The sequence below is a fragment of the Rousettus aegyptiacus genome, unplaced genomic scaffold (genome assembly GCF_014176215.1).
Source record: "Rousettus aegyptiacus isolate mRouAeg1 unplaced genomic scaffold, mRouAeg1.p scaffold_m13_p_12, whole genome shotgun sequence".
Classification (NCBI taxonomy): domain Eukaryota; kingdom Metazoa; phylum Chordata; class Mammalia; order Chiroptera; family Pteropodidae; genus Rousettus; species Rousettus aegyptiacus.
In genome coordinates, this window is record NW_023416287.1 from 10,950,539 (window position 1) to 10,971,939 (window position 21,401).

Below are 21,401 nucleotides of genomic sequence, written 5' to 3' on the forward strand. Positions count from 1 at the left end.
CCAGAAATGGTAGAGTGCAGTTGGGAATTCAAGCTCATTGGTCTCCCGAAACAACTTTCCTTCCACTCTATCTGCTGCCCTCACAAAGCCTGCATGGGTCCATGGATTCCCAGAGTTGATCCATAGTGTTAGAACCCTCTGTTAGCGCTAAAGAAAGGACCAGACAGGGGATTCAGATGGAGGAGCCCTTGACTTCAGCTGTGGTTCTTTTTCGGGAGATTCCAACAGGCATCAGCTCTCAAAGATGAGGTCTGGGAGGAAGGAAGCGAGGGTTGCCTCCTTAGCTGATGTCCAGGATTTGCTGAGCAACCCAGGGAAAAGGGGCCCTGGCCTGAGACCGAAAGTCTGGCCCTGGCTATGCTAAGACCCGATGTATGAAGCGGGCAAGTCCCTGCCCATCGCCAGACTTCAGCCCATCTGTCAAATGCTCACAGTCTGGGCCCAAAGGGAGACGAAAGCCAAATGGAACAGGGGAGGCACTGATTTCAAGCCAGCTTGTCTCTGAAGTGTTGGTGGCGAGGGGCTACCACGCACCCGTCCCCCCGCCCTGGGTTCCCCACCCTGCCACCCTGACCTTGGCAGTTCCTGTCTTCCCATCATGCAGACCTCCAGCTGCACCTTGAGTTACCATCCGGGCAAATGCTTGAGACTCCTGTCCCTTTGGCCAGTTTCAGCCCCCTCATCCTTGCTGGGGGCGTATCTTGTATACTCACCTACTGAATCCTCTCTACTTGCTAAAAAAAAGAAAAAGAGAATTGGTGCGGAAGGGTTCCCACAGCCTTTTCACTACCGTCGCTGGAACATCCATCGCCAAACTGTCATTGCCTGATTGTGGCTCTGTGTCTGTCCCATCGCACTGGTTCTGGTTAACCCTGGGCTTGGTGCCGAGTAGGGATTTAGTAAATCTTGAGTAGATCAACCAATTCATAAGCTATTGTGTGCCGAGCACTGGGGAGAAAGAGGAAAGAGCCAGAGAGACACCTTGCCTTCAAGGGCATGAAGACAAGACTGAGGAAGAGGTCCTTTCAGTCTGCCTCCCTCTTCCTCCTTGCTTTTTGAGGTTCTCGCAATGATTTCCTTGTAGAGTCTTCACTCGCTCATTCAGCAAATATCCACCAGAAAAGTCCTAAGCTGGGGCTTCACATGTGGCCTGCAGACAGGTATGTTTAGCTGAACAGTATTTTTAGTATATTTTAAAAATTTGAATGCCTCGGGGCGAGGCATGCGCCCTCCAGTCTCCCACCGCGCCCCCCGCCCCCCCCCCCCACAGTCGCTCCTGGGTTAGCCTCACCAATTCTCACACTGACTTTACCCACGCGGCCTGTGATTTGTTGACTCTTACTGGGTTCAAGGGATGCAGTGTCAAGCAAAATATATATCCCTTTGTCGTGAAACTTACACACTAGTGGGGAGACAGATTTTAATCCAATAATCACACAAATATGTACTAATGAGGTCTACTAAGTACAGGGAACTAGACATGTGTATCATGTAGCAGGGATCGTTAACTTCTCAGGTCAGAGAAGACTTTCCTGAGAAAGTGACGATTTAACCTGCCATCCTATGGATAAATGGTAATTAGTCAATCGGAGTTCCAGGAAAGCAGTGGATTCCGTGCAGAGGGAATGGCATGGGTGAGGGCCTTGTGTCATGCACAGGGCCTGGGACATAGTAAGCCTCCACACACAGATGGATGCCTGTCTCCAGACCAGAGCGGAGACTGGCGCTAAGCCCGGGAGCCGCTCATAAACTGACCACGCACGTGCATACCAGGCCTCCCACGCACTCACCCCGTAATGTCCAGGCCCAGCTCTGCCCAGGTCAGGGCTCAGAGGCCAGGAGGGCCGCATGCCCCACCCTTCTGGTCTTGCTGAACATGCCAAGGAGCCAGTTAGCTTCCGGGCTTTCTGACCCCACAGACTGATCCCTAGAGCTAGTGTGGGGAGAGCTCTGGGGAATTGTCTGGCTTGCATCCATCACCAAGTGGTGTGTGGTCCTGGTAGAAAAGCAATAACGCACTCCCACTCACATATAGCAATGAAAAACATCATGCAAATAAAGAGGCTGGGCCCAGGGACCTGTTTCTGCCTGTACGGAGCTGGCTGCCTGGTGTGTTTTCTGGGTCTCTGGGGAGGGTGGGGTGATACGTGGAGTGACTCTGAGTCCACATTCTCTGGTGCATAGGCTGCAAGTGACAGGAACCCAGCTGGAACTAACTTGGTCAAAAAGAGTGATGGAAGTGATGAACAAATGTTACAGTTAGGGGTCTCTGACAACGTGCAGTAGAAACTGACTACCTTAAGTGAAAAAATGAGTTTATCGGAAAGTGTATTAGTTTCCTGTGGCAGCTGTAACAAATTTAGCACAACCTTGATGGCTTAAAACAACAGAATTTATTGTCTCACCATCCGGGAGACCAGAAATCCAAAATCAAGGGGTCAGCAGGGTCATACTCTCCAGAGGCTCCAGGGGAGAATTCTCTCCTTGCCTCTTCTAGCTTCTGGTGGCTGCCAGTGTCCCTTGGATCGTGGCTGCGTCACTCCAAACTCTGCCTGTCATCACATCGCCTCCTCCTCTGTCAAATCACCCGATGCCTCTCTCTCATAAGGACACTTGTGACAGCCTTTCGGGCCCACCGGGATAATCCAAGATGCTCTCATCTCGAGAGCCTTAACTTAACCACACCTGCAAAAACAAACAACAAACAAACAGAAAAAACACACAAAAAAAACCCTTTCCCCAAATAAAATTTGGGGGTTCCAGAGATTAGGATGTGGACATATCTTTGGGACCTCCATTCAGCCCACCACTGAAGGGTATTGGTGAAATTCACCCAATCAGGGGAAAGGCTGACTGACCAGCTTCAGAAAATAGAGGAATGAGGGGAGCTCTTGGGACCACAGCGGCAGGACCTGTGAGCGTGTTTAGGATGCCGCCATCCAAATGGTCCTCCTCCAATCACTTTCCTTCCCAGGATCATTCTGCTGCTCACTGTTCCAATCCCAAGAAAGAGGTGGATTTGCCTAGCTTGCGTCACATCCTCTCCCTTGGTGGGGATGAACGGCAGGGCACCTGGATCAACTTCTACAACAGATCGCATGGGATGGAAGAAAGGTAGTTACCCAAAGAAAAGGCCATGTGATGTCACCAAAATAAAGGGGAGGGATATTAAATAGGCAATAATAGTAGACGTCCACTACATTCCAACTATTGGAATTGGCTGCCCAGCATACCATGTACTCACACCTTCTTCCCATGCGCACATTTTATGTGTTTTTAACAAAAGGAAATGATCTTGTATATAACCCAAAAATGTGCTTTGCTCTTCTAGGCCCTATTAGCGTGATTTAATCAATGTAGTGGGGTCAGCTTGATGCCCTGTGGAATAGGATCAGGGAATCAAATTCTTTCTGATCCAGAGCTAGAGGAGAACGGAGGGATCCCTGAGTGGAATATTAAAGGATAGCAAAATGTTTCCAGTGTTTTCTGTTTTTCGGAGTAGAGAATGAAACCAGTAGAGGCATATTAGCTCCAGGGATTGTAATAAGGAGCACACATCCAACACAACAGCTAAAATTGCAATTGCCACTTGATTAAAATAACCCACTGTCATTTTTCCAAGACCCGCCTAATTTGCACCAGCCAAATGGGGGAAACTAATGGTGTTTTGATAGGTGTCATCACCCTACAGAGTCTTGAGTGGAGGCACTGATCTCTGCAGCCTCCCCAGAGATGTGGTATCGCTGCTGAGTTTTCTATTCTAACAGTTGCTCAATTGGATTCTGTCGGCCTTTTCTGAATGGTCTCCATGGGTCAGGGAGCCATGTGGGGGCCTTTTCCAACTATCACTCAGAAACAGGAGATATAGGACAGCTTTGGGACCCCACTAGAACTCCAGTGTAGGGACAAAGATCAAGACGACTATTTTTCCTATGATTGGTGGACCTCCAGTAGTACTCTCAGACTCAAGAAATTGGTATGAGCTCAAAGCCTTCATCCAACATTCCCTGAAAGGTTTGGGTATTTCCCTTTCTTCAGTATTCAGTCTCCCTGGAAAATCGCCACAGGTCCTTTTAGAGAAGGCAAGAGAAATGTTCACATTATGTTCATGTAGCAGTAGAGCAGAGGCCTTTCTCAAGGACGGGCAGTGTGTGCTTCATTCACAGGGTTGTAGATGAATAAACCAGCTCAAGCCTGGGTGTCAAGCGATGCCCTGTAACTATCATGGTGGCTTCGGTCCGGACTTTTTTTTTTTTCTTGCCAGGGCTAGAAAATGTTTCTGGTTTTTGTTTTGTTTCATATGTTTGATTGGTTATATAAATCAAGTAAGACTTCTGTGGCCACCTTTGATTAAACTTTTTAGGGCCCTCCAGCATGAGATCTCGCCTCACACAGAGACTGCTGAACATTACAGGGACCTTCCCACTTAATTTCTGAGGGTTAAATGCCTGGTCTCCCACACCTGTGCATTCTTCCTCCTTTCTGATGTTGGGGAACCCCTCCACCCAGCACTCCTGACCTAGACTTTCTTCAAAGCTAGGGTCAAGTGTTCTGGGTTCATTGAGGACCATAGTTACAAGTATTTGTAAGGAGGAGGAGACACCAAACAGATCCAGTCCAGCATCCCTACTTCAGAAATTTTTGAATTCCTTCTTCTACATGATGCCAAGGGATTTGGGACTTTTAAATCCCATTTCACGTGGGCGAGTATTTGGTCCAAGTCTGCACCGGCCAACCCATCATTTAGAAGCGAGCCAGCTCCTGGCAGGGGCACAGAGAATGCAGAATCCCTGGTACATGCATGCACATCAAGAAGATCAGCCTGGTCCAACATTACATTTCCCCTTCCTTCAAATGCCACAAAAATCCATTCCCACAAACACTCAAATTTCTGAGGGTATCAATTAACAAGTTTCTGCACTTCTGTGTGGCTCCAAGATTCTTTCCTACTGAGAGTCCATTTTTTGCCCCTGAGGCCAAAATGATCCCTGCCTTCCAGCTAAGCAGCCTTGAGCATTAGGGCAAGCGGGGATTTGGGATCTTTCTCCAGTAAGGGAGGCGGCTGCTTCCACCCAGTGTTTTAGATTGCCATGGATTTCTCCCATGTCCTCTCATATGGCTATTCCACTTGTCACAGTCCCACTCTTTCCGTCTATGCCTAACTTCATCAAAGCGCAGAAGGGCTGTGAACTCAGCAGGCTGCACGATCAATTGCCAACTTTGGTTTGGGAGATCTCAGCCCTACCGCGAGTCATAAGAGATTTTTTTGTTGTTGTTGTGGTCGTAGAAATGCTCTCCATTTCATTCTGTACATGACCCCACCCCCACCCCCACCCCTGCCCAGTTATATTTGGGCTGGCTTTGTTGATGTTCCCTTGACATCCTTCTGTGCAATTAGAAAGAAAACATTCTATCCCACAACCTGGGCTCATCAGGACACAAGACCACAGAGGTGTAGTTCCCTGAAGTACAGCAAATCCTCAGATAACACTGTCATTTTGTGACAATGTTAATGAGATGCCATAGAAACTTAACTCTTCTTTGTATCAGTCAGTCTACAGTAACATTGGTTTCCTTATGTTATCCCTTAAAGATGCAGAACCTCTTGATGGCATTACTTGAGGTCTTACTGTACTTCGTGTTTACATGTAAATGAGGTTTGATTTAGCATCAGGTGTTTACAAACAAGTATCCCAACAACATAAATGTCTGGTGGGACATTTGAATGTGGCGCTGGATGCAGGACAAATTTGTGTTGTGCAGCACCATCCAAGAATGCATTGCAGGCCATCTAGTATCCCTGCCTCTGCCTGAGAAATGCTGAAAGGGCCCTACGATCCAGAACACTTCCTAGTGGGCAGTGGTCAACACTATGAGAATCACATATCTCTAGGAGGGGCGTAGTGCTTTGTATCTCAAAGTCGGAGAGAAAAAAAAATGAAATAATCTAAAAGGCTCTGCATCGTGTCTGACTTAAGTGCCTAGTAAACATCAAAGTTATTTCATTTCTTCCCTCCTTAGGTTCTTAATCTGACCAAAAAGGAACATCCATCATCAACCCTGGCAACTGTAAGGAAGGTCTGCTGAATATTTCAGGGAGTGAGGTGTGTAAGTTAGGCATCAAGAAACATCATCCTCACTCCCAGAAAAGCTGGCAGAATAGCATATAGCATATTTTATACGAATAGACTATAGAACCATTATGTGACATATTGTAGAGCAATTTGACTTGAGGCCTACAATGACTTTTCAGTGTAACTCTGTTCCCTCCCTGCTGTGAAGTAAGCTTTTAAGACTGAGAGAATCCAGAATCAGGCTAGGGAGTTGTCCCCAAGTGAAGATGGGCCACACAAGGGCAGGACCATGGTGCTCCCTCTGAATGCCAGGCTGTGCCTGGCCTGGCTTCATGCAATGACAGGGTTGAGGGTTCCAAGGTCACCTCACACCCAGACTCTCATACAGAGACTGTGTAGGCCGGTCCCTCTGCCTAGAATGCCTGCTCTGCCTCCCTTCCCACATCCTCCACCTGGCCATCTCTCTCTAAGTTCAGGATCTTTTACCTCCTTCCTCGTACCCTCCAGCAGAACTGATTGTCACTTCCTCCTCTTGTGTCCACAGGCTGTGTACTTCCTTCTACCATAGAATTTCCAAATACTGTGATCTCCTGTGTCTCTGACTGACTCCCCACTTGGTCTGCAAGAACCGTGTCTGGTTCATTCTTATTATATCCCTGACAGCTAGCTCAGAGCCTGGCACACAGAAGTTGTCCAACGAAATTCACTCCCTATGCTACCTACCTCTAGTGGGCTTTGGATTCCGGAATAAACACAACACAAAGTCAGTGGCATGAGGTCCACAGTACCATTATTCATGCTATGAATGGAGGGTCTGCTTTTTAAGAGGATAATTTGTGGGTTGAAGGACAGTTTATTTAAAACAAAGGTGACAAGGTGTAGGAAGAAGGAAGGAGGGAGAACAATTCCAACATAAAAACACATAGGAAGCATCTCAAATTAAAAAAAAAAAAAAGGCAATAAAGGAAGGTATTTATGTTTCATACATATACAAACTGCTGACATCGACGGATTATTTACAGCCAAATCTTATAAAATAGCATTTCAAGTCAGCACTTAAGCCAGTGTTACTAGTTTTTGTTACAAAAAAGTTAAAGCTACAAACTTCACATTTTTAAGTTGTACATCTGCAACAGCATTTATACTTTTTTTTTTCCAAGTTGGTCTGAGTGCAAGCTGGTGGAAGAGGATTTTACTTTCCCCAAACACAAATAAGAACATGGTTCCAAAGACAATGAATATCATCCTGATGAAAACACAGCATGTCAGAAAGGATGGGGGAGGGGGTGTGGACTGGGCAGGAGCATTTTCCACTGGTAAGGAGCTGCAATCTTTGGAGGCAACATGGTATGCTAGAAAGGGCACTGGAATAAGAATCGGAACTGGATTTGAATCCTGGCTCTGCCGTATTCCACCTACGTGACTTTGAGCAACTGACTTTATTTTGCTGAGCCTCTGTTTCCTTATCTCTAAAATGAGGACAGTGATATTTCCCAGAGCTATTACATTTTAATAAATATAGGGCTATTCAGATTATCTATTTCTTCTTGAGTGAGTTTAGTACTTTATATCTTTACAAAAAATTGTCCATTTCTTTTAAATTGTTGAATTACCATAAAGTTGTTCACAACGTTGTTATTAGCCTTTTAATTTCTGTACAGGACCTATAATGATGTCACCTTTCTTGTTCCTGATATTGGTAAGAGCTATTGAGTTTTGAATGGTGTAATAAATTTCTGGCATCTGGTAGGTGCTAAATAAATGTTTCCTGGATCAGAAAGTCTCAAGGAGTTAAGGCTATAGTGCTCAGGTTGCTTCAGTTATTGATTCTGTCTCTATCTATCTATCTATCTATCTATCTATCTATCATCATCAATCATCATCTATCAATCATCGTCTATCATCTATTTGTCTGTCTATCATCTGTCTATCTATCTATCCAGCCAAATGTTCATCCATTAATCCAATTGGTTGGGAGAAGGGACAGTGGAAAAAGAAAAATAGAAATTTGCTTCAAAATTACTGATGAGGAAGCAACTGAGATATTCTTAGAGAATTCAAGTTTTCTAAAGACACAAGTAGATATGGGTCATCCTTTCTTAGAAGGAGAGAACAAGTGAGGGGCTAAGAATTCCCTGGAAGCTTGAGTCACAAAGGCTCAAGCAATGACTGTCACTCAGGGCTAAATGAAAGCACACCAATCTATCTAGCATTTAATATTTATGGGAAAAAATGACTAGGATTTGCTCCTCTGTCTTCCTGTCGCTAGAAAACAAATTCGCCTTGTCAGGAAATTTATCTGATCCAAAAGGAATTAATTTCTGGCAAAGAACTCTGTCTAGCTGGACTGGAGAGCACCGCGCCTTGTTGGACCAGCATGCTGGGCACATACACGCTTCAAACAAAACAAGCTCTAGATCAAGATTCATGCCCATTAGGAGTCATTTTGTCTGTGCAAAAAAAGGTGGTCACTTCATTTTGAAAAGACTTGTGACTTTCCTTTCCCCTGTAAATACTGGTCCCATATGGTGATGCTGTGAATCCTGATTCTATCTCTTACTAGCTCTACTGCCTTGGGAAGGAACTTTTCCCCACCTCTCTGAACCTGTTTCTTCATCTATGAAATGGAAATAGAGTACTTAACTCACAGAGTTATTGTGAAGTTTAGAGCTGACACATAGAAAGAACCCACCTAGCTCAGTGCCTGGCATATCGTAAGTGGCCATTTATTATTCTAGTGGGATCCTCAAATTGTCCTCTATTCTCTGTGTCTGCCACATAGCTGCTCAATCGGCCTACAGACCAACTATTGCCTCTTGCATTTTTAAAAATTTGCTTTAATTGCAAAGAATAGAATCTAGCTACAGAAGACAAACATTCCCTGCCTTTCCATTGAGTCCCAGGTTGGGGAAGCAAAAGCAATTACGGAGTCAAATTACAGTATCCTGAGGTGCCGCCCAGTCATAGTCCCCTATCTGAGAGGAAGAGAGGCTTGAAAATAAAAACATATTTGCTCTCCCAACTATCTCCTCTTTGCTGTGTGACTGACATGTGGCCCTGGGCCAACACTGCAGAAGAGCTCAGGGCTGTCTTTTGCACGCCTCCTGATCTGCTTTTGGCCCTAAATCTGCCAGCATAAGGCTTGCTGCTTATCCGGCAGATGCTGCAGGGGCCAAGGCATGGTTGAAATGGAATGATCTTATAGACAGTCGCCCACTGAGGAGACAAAGGAAGAGCAAGCTTCTGTTAGCAGGCTTCCCTGGGACAATTTAACCAAAAGAGACACAAGTGCCTTCCTCGGCGACGGGGCCGCTTGGCTCAGTGAACCAGGAGTGAGGAGCCCCGAGGTCTCGTCTCAGCTCCTACTTTAACTTGCTTTGTGATTCTGGCCATGTCACCTGCCCTCTCCAAGCCTCAGTCAGGCCAGATGATGTCTAGGGTCCCTTCCAGCTCTGGCATTCCACGTGTCTGGGTTGAGCCTCCTGGAGAACAAATCTGAGTCTGACATTCACTTATCCTTTCCAGACCCCTTAGCAGTAAAATAAAAAAAAAAAAAAAAAGAAAAGAAAATGGTCACATATTTGAATGTGGATCACAAAAATCAATGCCCTCCACCCGTCTGGAAGGAATGTGCAGCAAAATGCCACACGTGTGATCTTCACATGAACAGCGAGGACTTCGAGAACCCTTTCCCGTCTGTGGACTGAACACAGCTGAGACCTGGCAGGCCTGTCCCCTCACCAGGTCACGTCTCCGCCTCTTAAGGCACTGGGCAGTATCTGTGCTGTGACTTTAGGCAGTTGGGAGGTGAATGAAAGGCACCCGCACTGCCAGGCTGATTTGCAAAGAGGGCGCCAGGCTTCTCCTGGGACTGGAGAAGTAAACACAACTCAAGGCTTTTCCCTTGGACGTCACCAATAGCTCCAGAAGCCGGGGATGACCCACGTGAGGCCGGAACTATGGTAAGAACTGGCCTGAATGGAATTTTTAAATGCAGCCCTGCAAAAGGGCGAGGTTGGCCCCTGGGGCCGAGTGACCCCAGAGCCCCCGTGTCCTCTGCCTTGTGTTCCACGGTACCGTAGTCTTAAAGAAAAGAGGCAAACTGTTTAAAACTGTACCTGTACAGAGATGCCACCGCACTGAGGGGGCGATCTGGTTATAATTTATATATATATATGCATATTTATATATTTTTAAAAAGTCTTCCAGAAAGAACAATTGAAAGCTATCGGGAGAAGAAAAACAAAAGACCGTGTCAAACTTTCCCAGCTATCACTCAACTAGGAGTCTCTGTTCCTGGGGTTTAAAACTCTGAGTTAAAAGGAGCCAATATCAATCCTTTGACATAATAAACCTGACCAGTTTGGACACACGCGTCGCGATGGCACGCGGACGGCCGAGGCCCTTCCCCCGGGCGTGCGTTCCTGAGCTGGCGAAGGTGCTGTGGGGAAACACGGCGCAGAAGTGCTGGCTGCCAAGCTTGAGCGGCGAGCGGCCCGGAGCCCCCCGGGGGCCGGGTGCGAGCGGGCGCCCCGCCCGGCCTGGCTCAGAAGTTCTGCTGCCGCCGCTTCTTAGCCTCGATGGCGTCCAGGATCGGCTGCCGCTTGGACTGGTACTTCTGCCGGATCTCTTCGATCTCCTGCTCCATCATGGGGTCGAGGGCCAGAAGCCTCTTCTGAAGGTCCTCCACTGTCCAGCTCTTCAGCTAGAAGAGAAGTGGAAAGTACAGTCACAACAGGGCCCGGGTCAGCAGCAGAAGAGCGGAGAAGTCAGCCTCTGCAGGCACCCCGCAGGAAGGGACAGAGAAGGACGTATGATCAGACCAAGTCTGGGGTGGCGGTGGACGGAAAGTGACATTCGTTCAAATGCATGGCACCAAGCTTTTTGAAGACGATTGATTGCTGCAAGAGTTCGGAAGTGTAAATCTCTTTGATCGACTGTGCCTTCACCAGGGACCTAATGAACCAAACTTTCATCCCCACTATCTTTTAAATTAATTGTAGACAGACTCATTGTTAGGGCATTAAAATAACAGTCACCTGGTGTATGCAAAATCATGGTTGCCTCCCAGTTCTTGTCCTACCACGAGATAGGCATCTGGACAGTGACCGCTGGACAGTATACAAGGAGACCTTCTGGATACCACAGCAGGGAGGATGGATGCTGACTGGGGACCAGATCCCCAGCCCAGCATCCCACATCCCTGAAGTCTTGGCGCCATCACACTAATCACCACTAACATATTGGGGGCTCACCGTGTTCCAGGCCCCACCCTAAGCACTTTATATGGATTAGCTACTAAGTGCCCTGGGAGTAAAGACACAACCCTGGGGGGAGGGGAGCAGGGAATTGGAGAAACCCTGAAACTTCTGAGATTAAGTTTATCATCCAGAGAAGAAAACGGAACTTGGACTTGATACATACATTACCAACGACAGCTAGCACGGTGCTTCCTGCATGCCAGCCACAAAGGGCTTCCCATACGTGGGTTCGCTTAATCCTTGCAACAACCCCATGATTTAGCACGTTATTATCTCTGTGTTACAGATGAACAAGAGCAAAGAGAGTGGCGAAGTAACTTTCCCAGTGTCTCACGGCTAGTAAGAGGCAGAGTCAAGATTCAAGCCGAGAGCCCATCGCAGAAGGAGCACACGCTCAGAGCGCAGGCCTCCCGACCGACCCGACCCGCGCTTCAAGCACGGCCCTGCCGCGCGCGAGTGCTGTGAGACTCAGGCCAGTCACCAATCTCTCCAGGCCTTCCTCGTCTACAGAACTGGGGCAGCAGTGCCTCTTCATGTTAGTTCTTGGAATTAAATGAGCTCAGGGCTGTAAAGCTGTGAGCACTGTGCCCGGAACATTGTGTGCTTACAGATGACACTGCGTGTGACAAACCGCCCTCTTTAGTAAAGCCCGGGGGGGTGTACTGTGTGTCTACAGCTGCAGGGCAAGTGACTCTGTCGCTTGTGTGTATGGAGTCTTCACTGGATCCAAGCGAGGTCAGTCCTGGCTGGCAAGGTGGGAATGAATGCGACATTATCCACAGCAGGTGGTGATAAATTCTGTGAGCTCACAACCGGTTTAATGCCTACAGTGTTTCAAGGGCTCAAAAGGCTCACTCAAGTCTTAGGAGAGATTTGTAGAATCATCATTTCCCTCAGCGCCTTCCTGAGGCCCCAACAGGGAAGTAATCCAGGAAGGTGGGTGAAGGAGCCTCTTTCTGGAGCCCCTTCTTTTAGAGGGTGGGGTGTGAATGAATGTGAAATGCCACAGTGGCCTCCCTAGAAATGGTGTGGTGACCTGTCACCGCAGGAATTTTCCTTGGCCCACTTCGGGGAGGCTGTCTGAGAAGTGAGAAAAGCTGAACAGCTCAAGACGAAAGGTTCTTTGTAATGTGAGAATGGAAAGACTTGAGAGTGTGAGGAAATGCTGGAAAAAAAAAAAAAAAAAACACATACTTTTCTTTCCAGCCTGTAGTTTCATACCATCTAGGAGGCTGGTGTTCTTGGCCCAGGGACACCCCAAAAAGTTATGCTTGCCTCATCTTTACCTTTGCAGTTTCTTCCCAGAGAGAGAACACCCCAAACCTAATACTGAATGTGACTGGTAGTTGAGGACTTCATCTTCAGGATCAAAGACCCTAAATCTCTACTGGCTGTATAACTGTGGACAAATAACTTCACCTCTTTGAGCCTCAGTTTCCTCCTCTGGAACACACACAATACCAGTTCCTCCATCCTAGGGCTGTAATGAGGATTAGATGAGTTAATGTGTGTGATGTCCTTAGCTCAGAACTATGTATTTGGCAGATAGAAAGCATTCTATAAATGGCAGTTATCACTGTTATTTATAACTGCTACTTTTGCTATTATTATTATTGTTACTGTTAATATCACTAAAAAGTCTCTATTAATCGCCTATAAACAAGCTGTTCCTGTATCCTCTCATTAGAGCCAGAATCAAAATAAAAAAGAAAATATTCTACTCTGGTTGGGGCTAAGAATGCCTAAGGGTTGGCACTTTCCCACACTGCCCCTAACTTATTTATAGTTTATTCTCATCTACTCATCCACCCGTTTATGAAATATTCCTTGAATACCTACTTTGGGCCAGGCACTGTCCAAAGTGCAGAGGATACACGGAGGAGAATTCCTGTGGCGACAGGTCACTAAACCATTTCTGAGGAGGCCACTGTGGCACTTTGTGTTCATTCATACCCCACCCTCTAAAGGAAGGGGGGAGTGTTTTTTTTTTTTTTCCCCCAGTGAAAATAAAACAAAAAAATTCCCCACAAAAATCAGTGTCCTCGTGAAGCTTACATTTTAGTGAGGCAAGACAATAACAATTAACACAGTAAATTAGTAAATTACTCTTCCATTAGAAGGCGATACATGCTATGGAAAAGAAAAGAAAAAAAAAATACAGTGAAGGAAGGGGAGCTGGGGATGGGGAGGGGGAGACTTGCTTTTCGCCCATCTGTTAGGATGCAGTCAACTGCAAAACAGAGAAATGTGAGTTAGTGGACTCCACTGGCTCCCCAACTTGTCCTGCCACTTCAGGCAAGCCCCTTCTCCTCCCCAGGCCCGTTCCCCCACTTTTAGGAGGGGCTGCCTAGATGACCTCAAAGCTCTTTTTACACTCAGTGTTTCTCAAAGTATGATCCATGGATCACCTGCATCAGAATCACCGGGTAAAAATACAGACTCCTGGGTCCCAACCCAGGGCTACCTGATCAGGCTCCCTATGAGGCGAGGCACAGGATTCTGCACACCAAAGAAGCCATTCAGGTGTTTCTTGTAAATTCTCAAGTTTGCTAAGCATGATTCTGCATCTTCCTTCTGTTTTGTTTTTTTTTTTGTTTGTTTGTTTTTGTTGTTGTTCTTGTTTCTTCTAGGTTTCCGATTTCTGTGCAGTCTTTTTGCCCTTGACTCTAATCCAGGGGCATCAACAAGCACCCAGCCACCTCCAGACTAATTTACTTGCCTAAAGGCCTTTGCAGCTTAAGTTACACCTGACCTATTAGAACACGGCCAGCCAGTCACCGCTAAAGCCTCGGTTGCACCATCTGGATATAGATTTTTCTGAAAACAAGTTCAGAGAATGGTTTTATGGCGCCAAGTGTAGCATTTCACCTTCCTCGTCCTTGGTGGCATGAATACATTTCAGATGGAGACCTTGCAGTAAAGTAACTACGGTTCTTCACAGTTTTGCTACAGCCAGCACCCTGGAGAAGCAAATTCTCAAACCAGCCATGCAGGTAGCTTGAGCTGTTTTCACTAGCTTAAGGAAATACTGCCATTTAGGATGTCGTCTTCCCCCTGGGATTTAAGCATCCTTCTGTACTGTGACTCCCACATTTATATCTCTGGAGCAGAATTCTCCTCTGAACTCCAGATTCACACATTCAGCTCAGATCTTGTTTCCTGATGATCTTGTGTAAATCTGTAACTTAACACATCTAAAGCAATCCTTCGTTACCTGTCCCTCGTCCCCAAACCGCCACATCTTTCGCATCTCAGAAATGACACCACCATTTTCCTGCATGCTCAAAACCACCCCTGATTCTTTTGTTTCCCTCAACAGCCCCCTGCCCACGTCCAAGACAGGTACAATTCAAATTCAACAACCACTTTTTTCCATTCCACCTCTAACTCCTCAATTCAGGTAACCAGCACCTCACAGCAACAAACAATTAAATATATAGAAACGAACCAGATCACATCACCTTCACGTTTCCTACTGCACTTACAATAATGATCCTTCTGCCTGGGTGGCTTATCCTAAGCTCTTCTGCATCCTTTAGGCATTAGCTCAGATGTAAATTCCTCAGAGAATTCGAGCAAGCCTTCCCTGACCGTCCTGTCTAGAAAAGTCACCTCCTCCCCATTATTCTCCATCTCAGCCCCTACGTTATTTCCTTCAAAACAGTCACAGCAGCTAGTAACCATTCTTATTTTCTTTTACTAGTCTCTCTTACTAAGATGAAAGTTCTGCGAAGGCAGTGATTATGTCTCGCTCACTATGCTAAGCATAATACTGGCTGAAGGAATGAAGAAATTGCCCCTCGTTTCCAGTCAAACAGTAAAGGAAGCCACCGAAATCAAAGGAGCAGGCTTCTGGGTGAGTTGCTGAGAGGACTTGGCATGGAATAAAGAGTGAGCTTTGCCCTCAAGGAGCTTATATTCCTCTCAACATTCTTTTAAAATTTAAGGAAGTCTCTGCTCACTTGATTAAAATTTCTATGTTTTATACTGACTGATAAGAAGCAGGTCTCCAATCCTGGCTTAGTCCACTCTAAAGGGCATGTCTAATTTAATTTTTTTTTTCCAGACATAAAAAGAACATATACAGGAAACACACTGTGGAAAAAATGAGATAATCAAAAGAATAGACTCGCTCCTTCTGGACAAGAGAAAATGAATGCCAAGCCCGGAGCCACAGGCTCATTAGTGAAGGTGGGTTGTGCTGAACAGAATGGACCAAGCACAGGGACTTCTGGCTCTCTTCCTGAGAGAGGTCACAGAAGGAAGGAGAAACTAAAATAAGCCTCTTACTCACGGTTATTTAGAATTCTCTGACCTCTTGGATGCTAATCAACACTTCGGTCTCTGGAAAATGGAAAAGCGTGGGCTCTGAGTCTAATAGATGGTACTGGGGTTTACGGTTGTATTCACTCACCAAGAAATACCCAGACTCCACTAACCACTGTCCTTTATTCAGCCTGATGAGGTCTGTCGGATGTCTGAGCAAGCAAAGGCAACAACATATGGGCACATGAGATTTCTCTTAAAAGATGAGGTCTCCGGAAATGTGTTATATCCTAAAGTAGGCATTTTTTGGTCTGAAATATAACTTTACCCTGTTTCAGCAAGATACAGTGCTATCTTACTGCTGATTCTACACACGGACAGGGAAAAGCAGGTTAATTACTCGAGCATATGCCATGCATTGAACACTGAGCTAAACATTTTGTCTGCACTACTTTATTCAACCCATCTGTAAATAGGTATCATTATTGTTACAAATTAAGGTTGCAAATTAGGTTAACGAGGATGAGAGGGGGCAAATCATTTCCCCGAAGTCATACAGCAAGGAATTGAGAGAGACTACAACCACTGCTGGCAATGCGCCTGTGTTAGTGACACATATGTGGCTGGAAGACTTATGAATTTAGCTGACACTGAACATGTCTGATGTCCCTCACGTTCAAAAATGCCACTGCTAACAATGATGGTGACTTCAGACCAGTTACATGACCTCTTTGGAATTTAGTTTCCTCATCTGTAAAACAGGGATGAATGATGCTGCCCATTTCACAGCCTTGCCTCGTATACAAATACCAAGCGCCTACTACATGCATGGCATTGAAACCGAGGGGCAGTGACTCGACTCAGGGACATGATTCAAAACCTATTCAACCAACTTTACTGGCAGCTGTACGAGGCCAGGAACACTGTTGGGCAATATGAAAATAAAATATCTGTTGGGGAAGCAGCGAGGTTTAGGGACAAGAGCACTGGCTTTCAGTCAGAGGGACCTGGGTTCCCCGGGAGCTCTGCCTTTGGTAGCAGGATGCCCTTGGGAAAGTCATCTGATACGTGCCCTACTTTCCTCATTTTCGAGTAGACGGTAATCGTATTTATCCTACAGGGAAGTCGTGAAGCGTAGAGGTTTTTGGTAAAGTATATACCAGGGTGTCTGGAGCGCACCAGAAAGAAAGTGGATAACTGAGAGGTACCACCTTCAATCCTTTTTTGAAAAATGAAGTCATATAAATAGTAGCTTCCATTTGCTATAAGGACGGAGCTTGATGAGCTCCAAATATGGTGCAGGACACACTCTCCCCGCCCCAACCCCTGCCCAGTCCACACAGAGGCGTCTCTAGTGAACTCTGTGTGAGAAACCCCAAATCAGATGACAATGGCTTGTTCCCTCTGGGCCAGACCACAGGCAAATTCTCAGATTCCAGCATTGGTCCGAATATAGAAGGCTGATGGGAACTGACTTCTTCTCAACTAGCCTTAGCAACTCTGAAATTCTGAATCATGCCCTATCAACGTCAATTGCGCAACCGCCAGGAGAACAACTGGGAAGATCCGGCTGATGTTTCACCACAAGGGATGACTCGCGGGAGTCGCACTGACAATTAGCCTGTCTTGATCAGCAGAGTCAAGCTAAACACAACACATCAGAATGTACGGCAGAGCTTCGCCCTGCCTTGGTCACAGGCCCACAGTGACCAAACAGGTCTGGTCCTCATCCCAAGTATAGGGTTTCGAGCGATTTCAAAGTTCTGCTCCTCTGCTGCTAGAAGTGCTCACCTCAGAAGTCTATTGTGCAAACAGTGTCATGAGATGTCCCTAAAAATAAATCAAAGAGAGGCTTGCCAAAGCTTTAAGGACAAACTTCAACTCTATATGGACTGTACTTAAGCATTCACAATTCTTCGTCCAATGTCACAAACAGGATTTCTTAAACACGTCATCATCCTTTCTGAACAGGTGAGTCGGGCTGATGCCCTGTCATGGGTGATGTTTTACTGTGACCAAGAATAAGAACATACCTTTGGAATTTAGCAAGATGACAAAGAAGTTTGATAGAAACTAAAAAGCCGAATGAAGTCACTAACATGCCATTCCGTTCCCTCACCACCAGCCCTAGAAGGTTAGTAAAAATACAATAGGGAAAACATACGAAGATCAGTCAAAACGCATCTAGGGCATTGCTTTAATTCTGCTAAAGATACTGACTCTTTCTTCTTTCTAAGAGTGGATTCTAGATCGGGGAGAGGTGACTCTAGTAAGATAAGATTTTCAGGTGATGCAGTAATTCTCAACTGATGGGAAAGATAGTCAAGCAGAAAAACAAAGAAGCTGATAAATCACAACTTGTGTGGATTAAGAAAGCACCGGACCATTTAATTTCAAGATATTGCTCCTTAAATGAACCTTGTGAGAATTTTGATGAGAGATTTCCCCTGATTCAAATTATGGTCATGCCAGATTATGCTTCTATCAGGCCCTTAAGAAATCCTCCTAATGCTTCCCCCAAAAGGAAGCAAAGATGCAAAACTATTATCAATTAAAGATTACTTCAATTCCACTTTGAGTTTATGATGACTTCAAATCAATACATGGACTTGTCATCAGAATTTCAACCAAAAAAAACCTGACTGTGTGTATATAAAACATGTACCAAGAAGACTGGAATGAAACGCAGACCTCAAGCCTGGGTCAAACCAAGGAATCTGGCTCCAGGCAAGCCTGGTGACACCATGACGACCATGACGAGCTCTGACGTGAGCCAGATGAGTGGCCTCAGCCAACCTGAAGACTGGATCCAGACAGCCTCCCACTCAGAGAGAGCGCAGTGTGGTGTGTGTGTGTGTGTGTGTGTGTGTACACAAATATAATTTGATAAACGGTATAAAGAAAAAGACAAGAAGCAAAAAGTTTTTTCTTTGATTGATGAGGTTTACCTATAACATAAAGTATATTACTTGCATACTCTTAGTTATATGTGATTAACTGAAAATTATTAAATTTACACGGCAATTAATTTTTGAAGTAGTACTTTTGCATGCTTAGAATCCACTCCAACTCTGTTCTGGCATGAACCTTCACAACTTACTCTGAAAATCACAAGGCACCTGCTTTTTGTTGTTATGGTTGTTTTGCTTTTGTTCTGTCAGTTTTATAATAGCCTTTAGCCAAAGGTAATAAAGTTTTGACCAAACCCAGATTTTTTTCCTACCATCATGATTCTGGATTTCCACAGTAAGGACTCATGAGTAATTTCATACCCCAAATACAAAAGAATAATGGATCTCACGAGGCTCTGCTTTGCCTCTACATAGCATTAAATCTTAAATTATAAAGATGTAGTGAGCACCCGCTCTGAGTGAGACTCACGTGCTCGGCCTGGACTAGATTAGGGATGATGGGGGCGAAGGTGTGTGGGGAAAGGTGTGTATGGGACAAAAAAGTATATGGCAGGATCCCTTTACACTCGAAGTAGAGATTAAGTAGGTAAGTCATGAAAACAAGCTAAAATCTGAGTAAGTGCCTAATGACTGCTAATAGCACGAGCGCTGCTTTTAACTGAGTGTTATGTGCTGGGTGTTGTGTTCGGCACTCTACATGCATTATCTCATATACTGCTCAGAAGAGTCTGAAGACTGGATCCAGAGAGCCAGAAGCATCACCACCCCATCTTACCGAGGTGGAACCTGAGACTTAGAGGGATACAGGAACTTGCCCATGGCCCCAAAGCCCGTAAGTGTAAGTGGCTGAGTTAGATATGAGCCCTGGCATGTCCTAGCAAAGCCAGACCCAACTCTGTGTCACGTGCTACAGGAGTCGAGAAAAGGAAGCACCCCGTGGTCACAGTCTCTGAGAGAAGGACCTTACCATTTTATACATTTATAGTGCAAACAAGGGGCACTCACTCTAACTCTGGGAAAAGACTGAGTTGTACAATTTTTAAAAATGAACAAATATCGCTATTTCAAGTAACTATCACACTCGAGATACAGGAAACTAATAAAATTAGGTTAAGTAAACGAAGGACTTATGAGTTATTTTATCACTATTACTCTAGCTACTCAACATTCCCTCAGGTGCCATATTTTTCACACCTCCATGCTTCTGCTGAATACTCTCTGCCTTCTGCCCATTCAACCTTCCAGCATAGCTCAAGGTCCACCTGCTCTCTCTCCCTGACTACCTTTTTCTTTACCAAAGTAGAAGCGACTTAAGAGTAGGAACTACATCTGATATATTTCCAGAGAGTAAGGCCAGCAATAAAGAGTTCTCAATAAATATTTAATACATCCTTAATCTTTAAGCCCTTACTTGAAAATGACACTGACTTTTTACTGGGTTCCTTCAATTCTTATTAAGACACTGGGCTTTCCAGAAGCTTCGAAAATATGTAATCGATAAATAAGCCTAAGAGTATAATATAAGTTTGTTAAATAAGGTTATGTCAATTACTCCAACTGGACCCATGCATGCCAAAATCAAAATGGACAGTCAGCCAGTGTCGTGACTGCAATAAAGTTACAAGGAAAAAATGGACATAAAAATTCACTCTAGTCTAGGTTGCTGATGGCTGTTCTTTAAGAAATATTCTAAGTGTAGCTCTAAACTGGTTTTTAAAAATGAACAAATTTCATTATTTCTCACTTAAGGAAGTCAAACTGTGAGAGGAAAACTTTCAGGAAGTTAGCAAAAACATAGCTCAGAATAATGAAACCTCCCAGAATAACTACAAATGCCTAAAGAAGGTGGGGCACAAGAATAGAGCAGAATATGACATTCCTGATACCCTAAAAGCACTAAAGAGTGATGTCGAAAGTATCATCGTTCTTGCGGAGATATAAATCTTTCAGAAGATAAGGAAATCTAAATACCAACTGCACTAAGTTGCTATCTTAATGTAGCTGAATAATTCAGGAAAAGAGCTAGCTGATCACGCAAGCCATACCTCTGTACACTTTCTCGGGCTGGAAATTTCCAAGATAAAAAGGCTGGGGTTTTCTCTCTTGTCTTGCCAAATAAAACAAGCCCCCCAAATCCCAAGCAAACCTGAAAGCTAAAATACAAACTGATCTCACTTTATAAAGAGTCTTAAAAGGCATCTTCAGATTGAACAGGATCCAATTTAAGTACACTAAAAGGACAAAATGTTTACAGAAAACTAGTTAAGAATGCAAAGAAAGTTCTGAGTAAGCTATTTTGCAGGCCTAAATTTTTACCGTTTGAGTTTTCTTAAACTGGGAAAACTTATAAGTGAACAGCACTCAGTTTCTGGAAAGTATATAAAACCTGTGTAAGTAAGCCCTACTGCTAGGAATGCCCATGTAATGAAGGTGAGAGATTTACAACCTAAATATCCAAAAAGAGGTATTCTCTCAATATCCTTGGAGAAAAAGGAATTCTGCGACGAAAGCAACCAAGTGCAAACTGCGAGGCATGTGAGAATTTTTCTGCAATGGCCATCAAGTCTTGGGACCCGAATCTTCTATACTGTCAAAAACATAAGTCAGGTCTGGATAGAGTTTTGTGTGTATGTCTAATACTTTCGATTCCACCAGAAACACATAATTGCTAAATAGAGATTTTTATCATTCTTTTATTTTTCTGATTTCAGACTGTCTAAAAAAAGTGTGTATTCCTATTCCGTAGAAGTATTAATATGTATATGTCCTAGATCCTTTGAGAGACAGGCCTTTATTCTTTTTGACAAATGTTTATCTGGTATAAATAATCAAATGTGATTTAATTTATTCCATGGTAATAATGTGTATAAATTCACACCAGAAAAAAA

The 21,401-nt window shown here is 44.8% G+C and overlaps 1 protein-coding gene across 1 annotated transcript in view; it reads right to left on the reverse strand.

The window, feature by feature from the left end:
- Positions 1 to 6,907: 6,907 nt before the first annotated feature.
- The window catches only part of STK4 (serine/threonine kinase 4), an 82,270-nt gene continuing 67,776 nt past the window's right edge, over positions 6,908 to 21,401 (reverse strand). Inside the window, exon 11 of the mRNA XM_016152398.2 lies at positions 6,908 to 10,779. Within this exon, the coding sequence (XP_016007884.1) occupies positions 10,621 to 10,779 (159 nt within the window). The 3' untranslated portion in view covers positions 6,908 to 10,620. The remainder of the gene's footprint in view (positions 10,780 to 21,401) is intronic.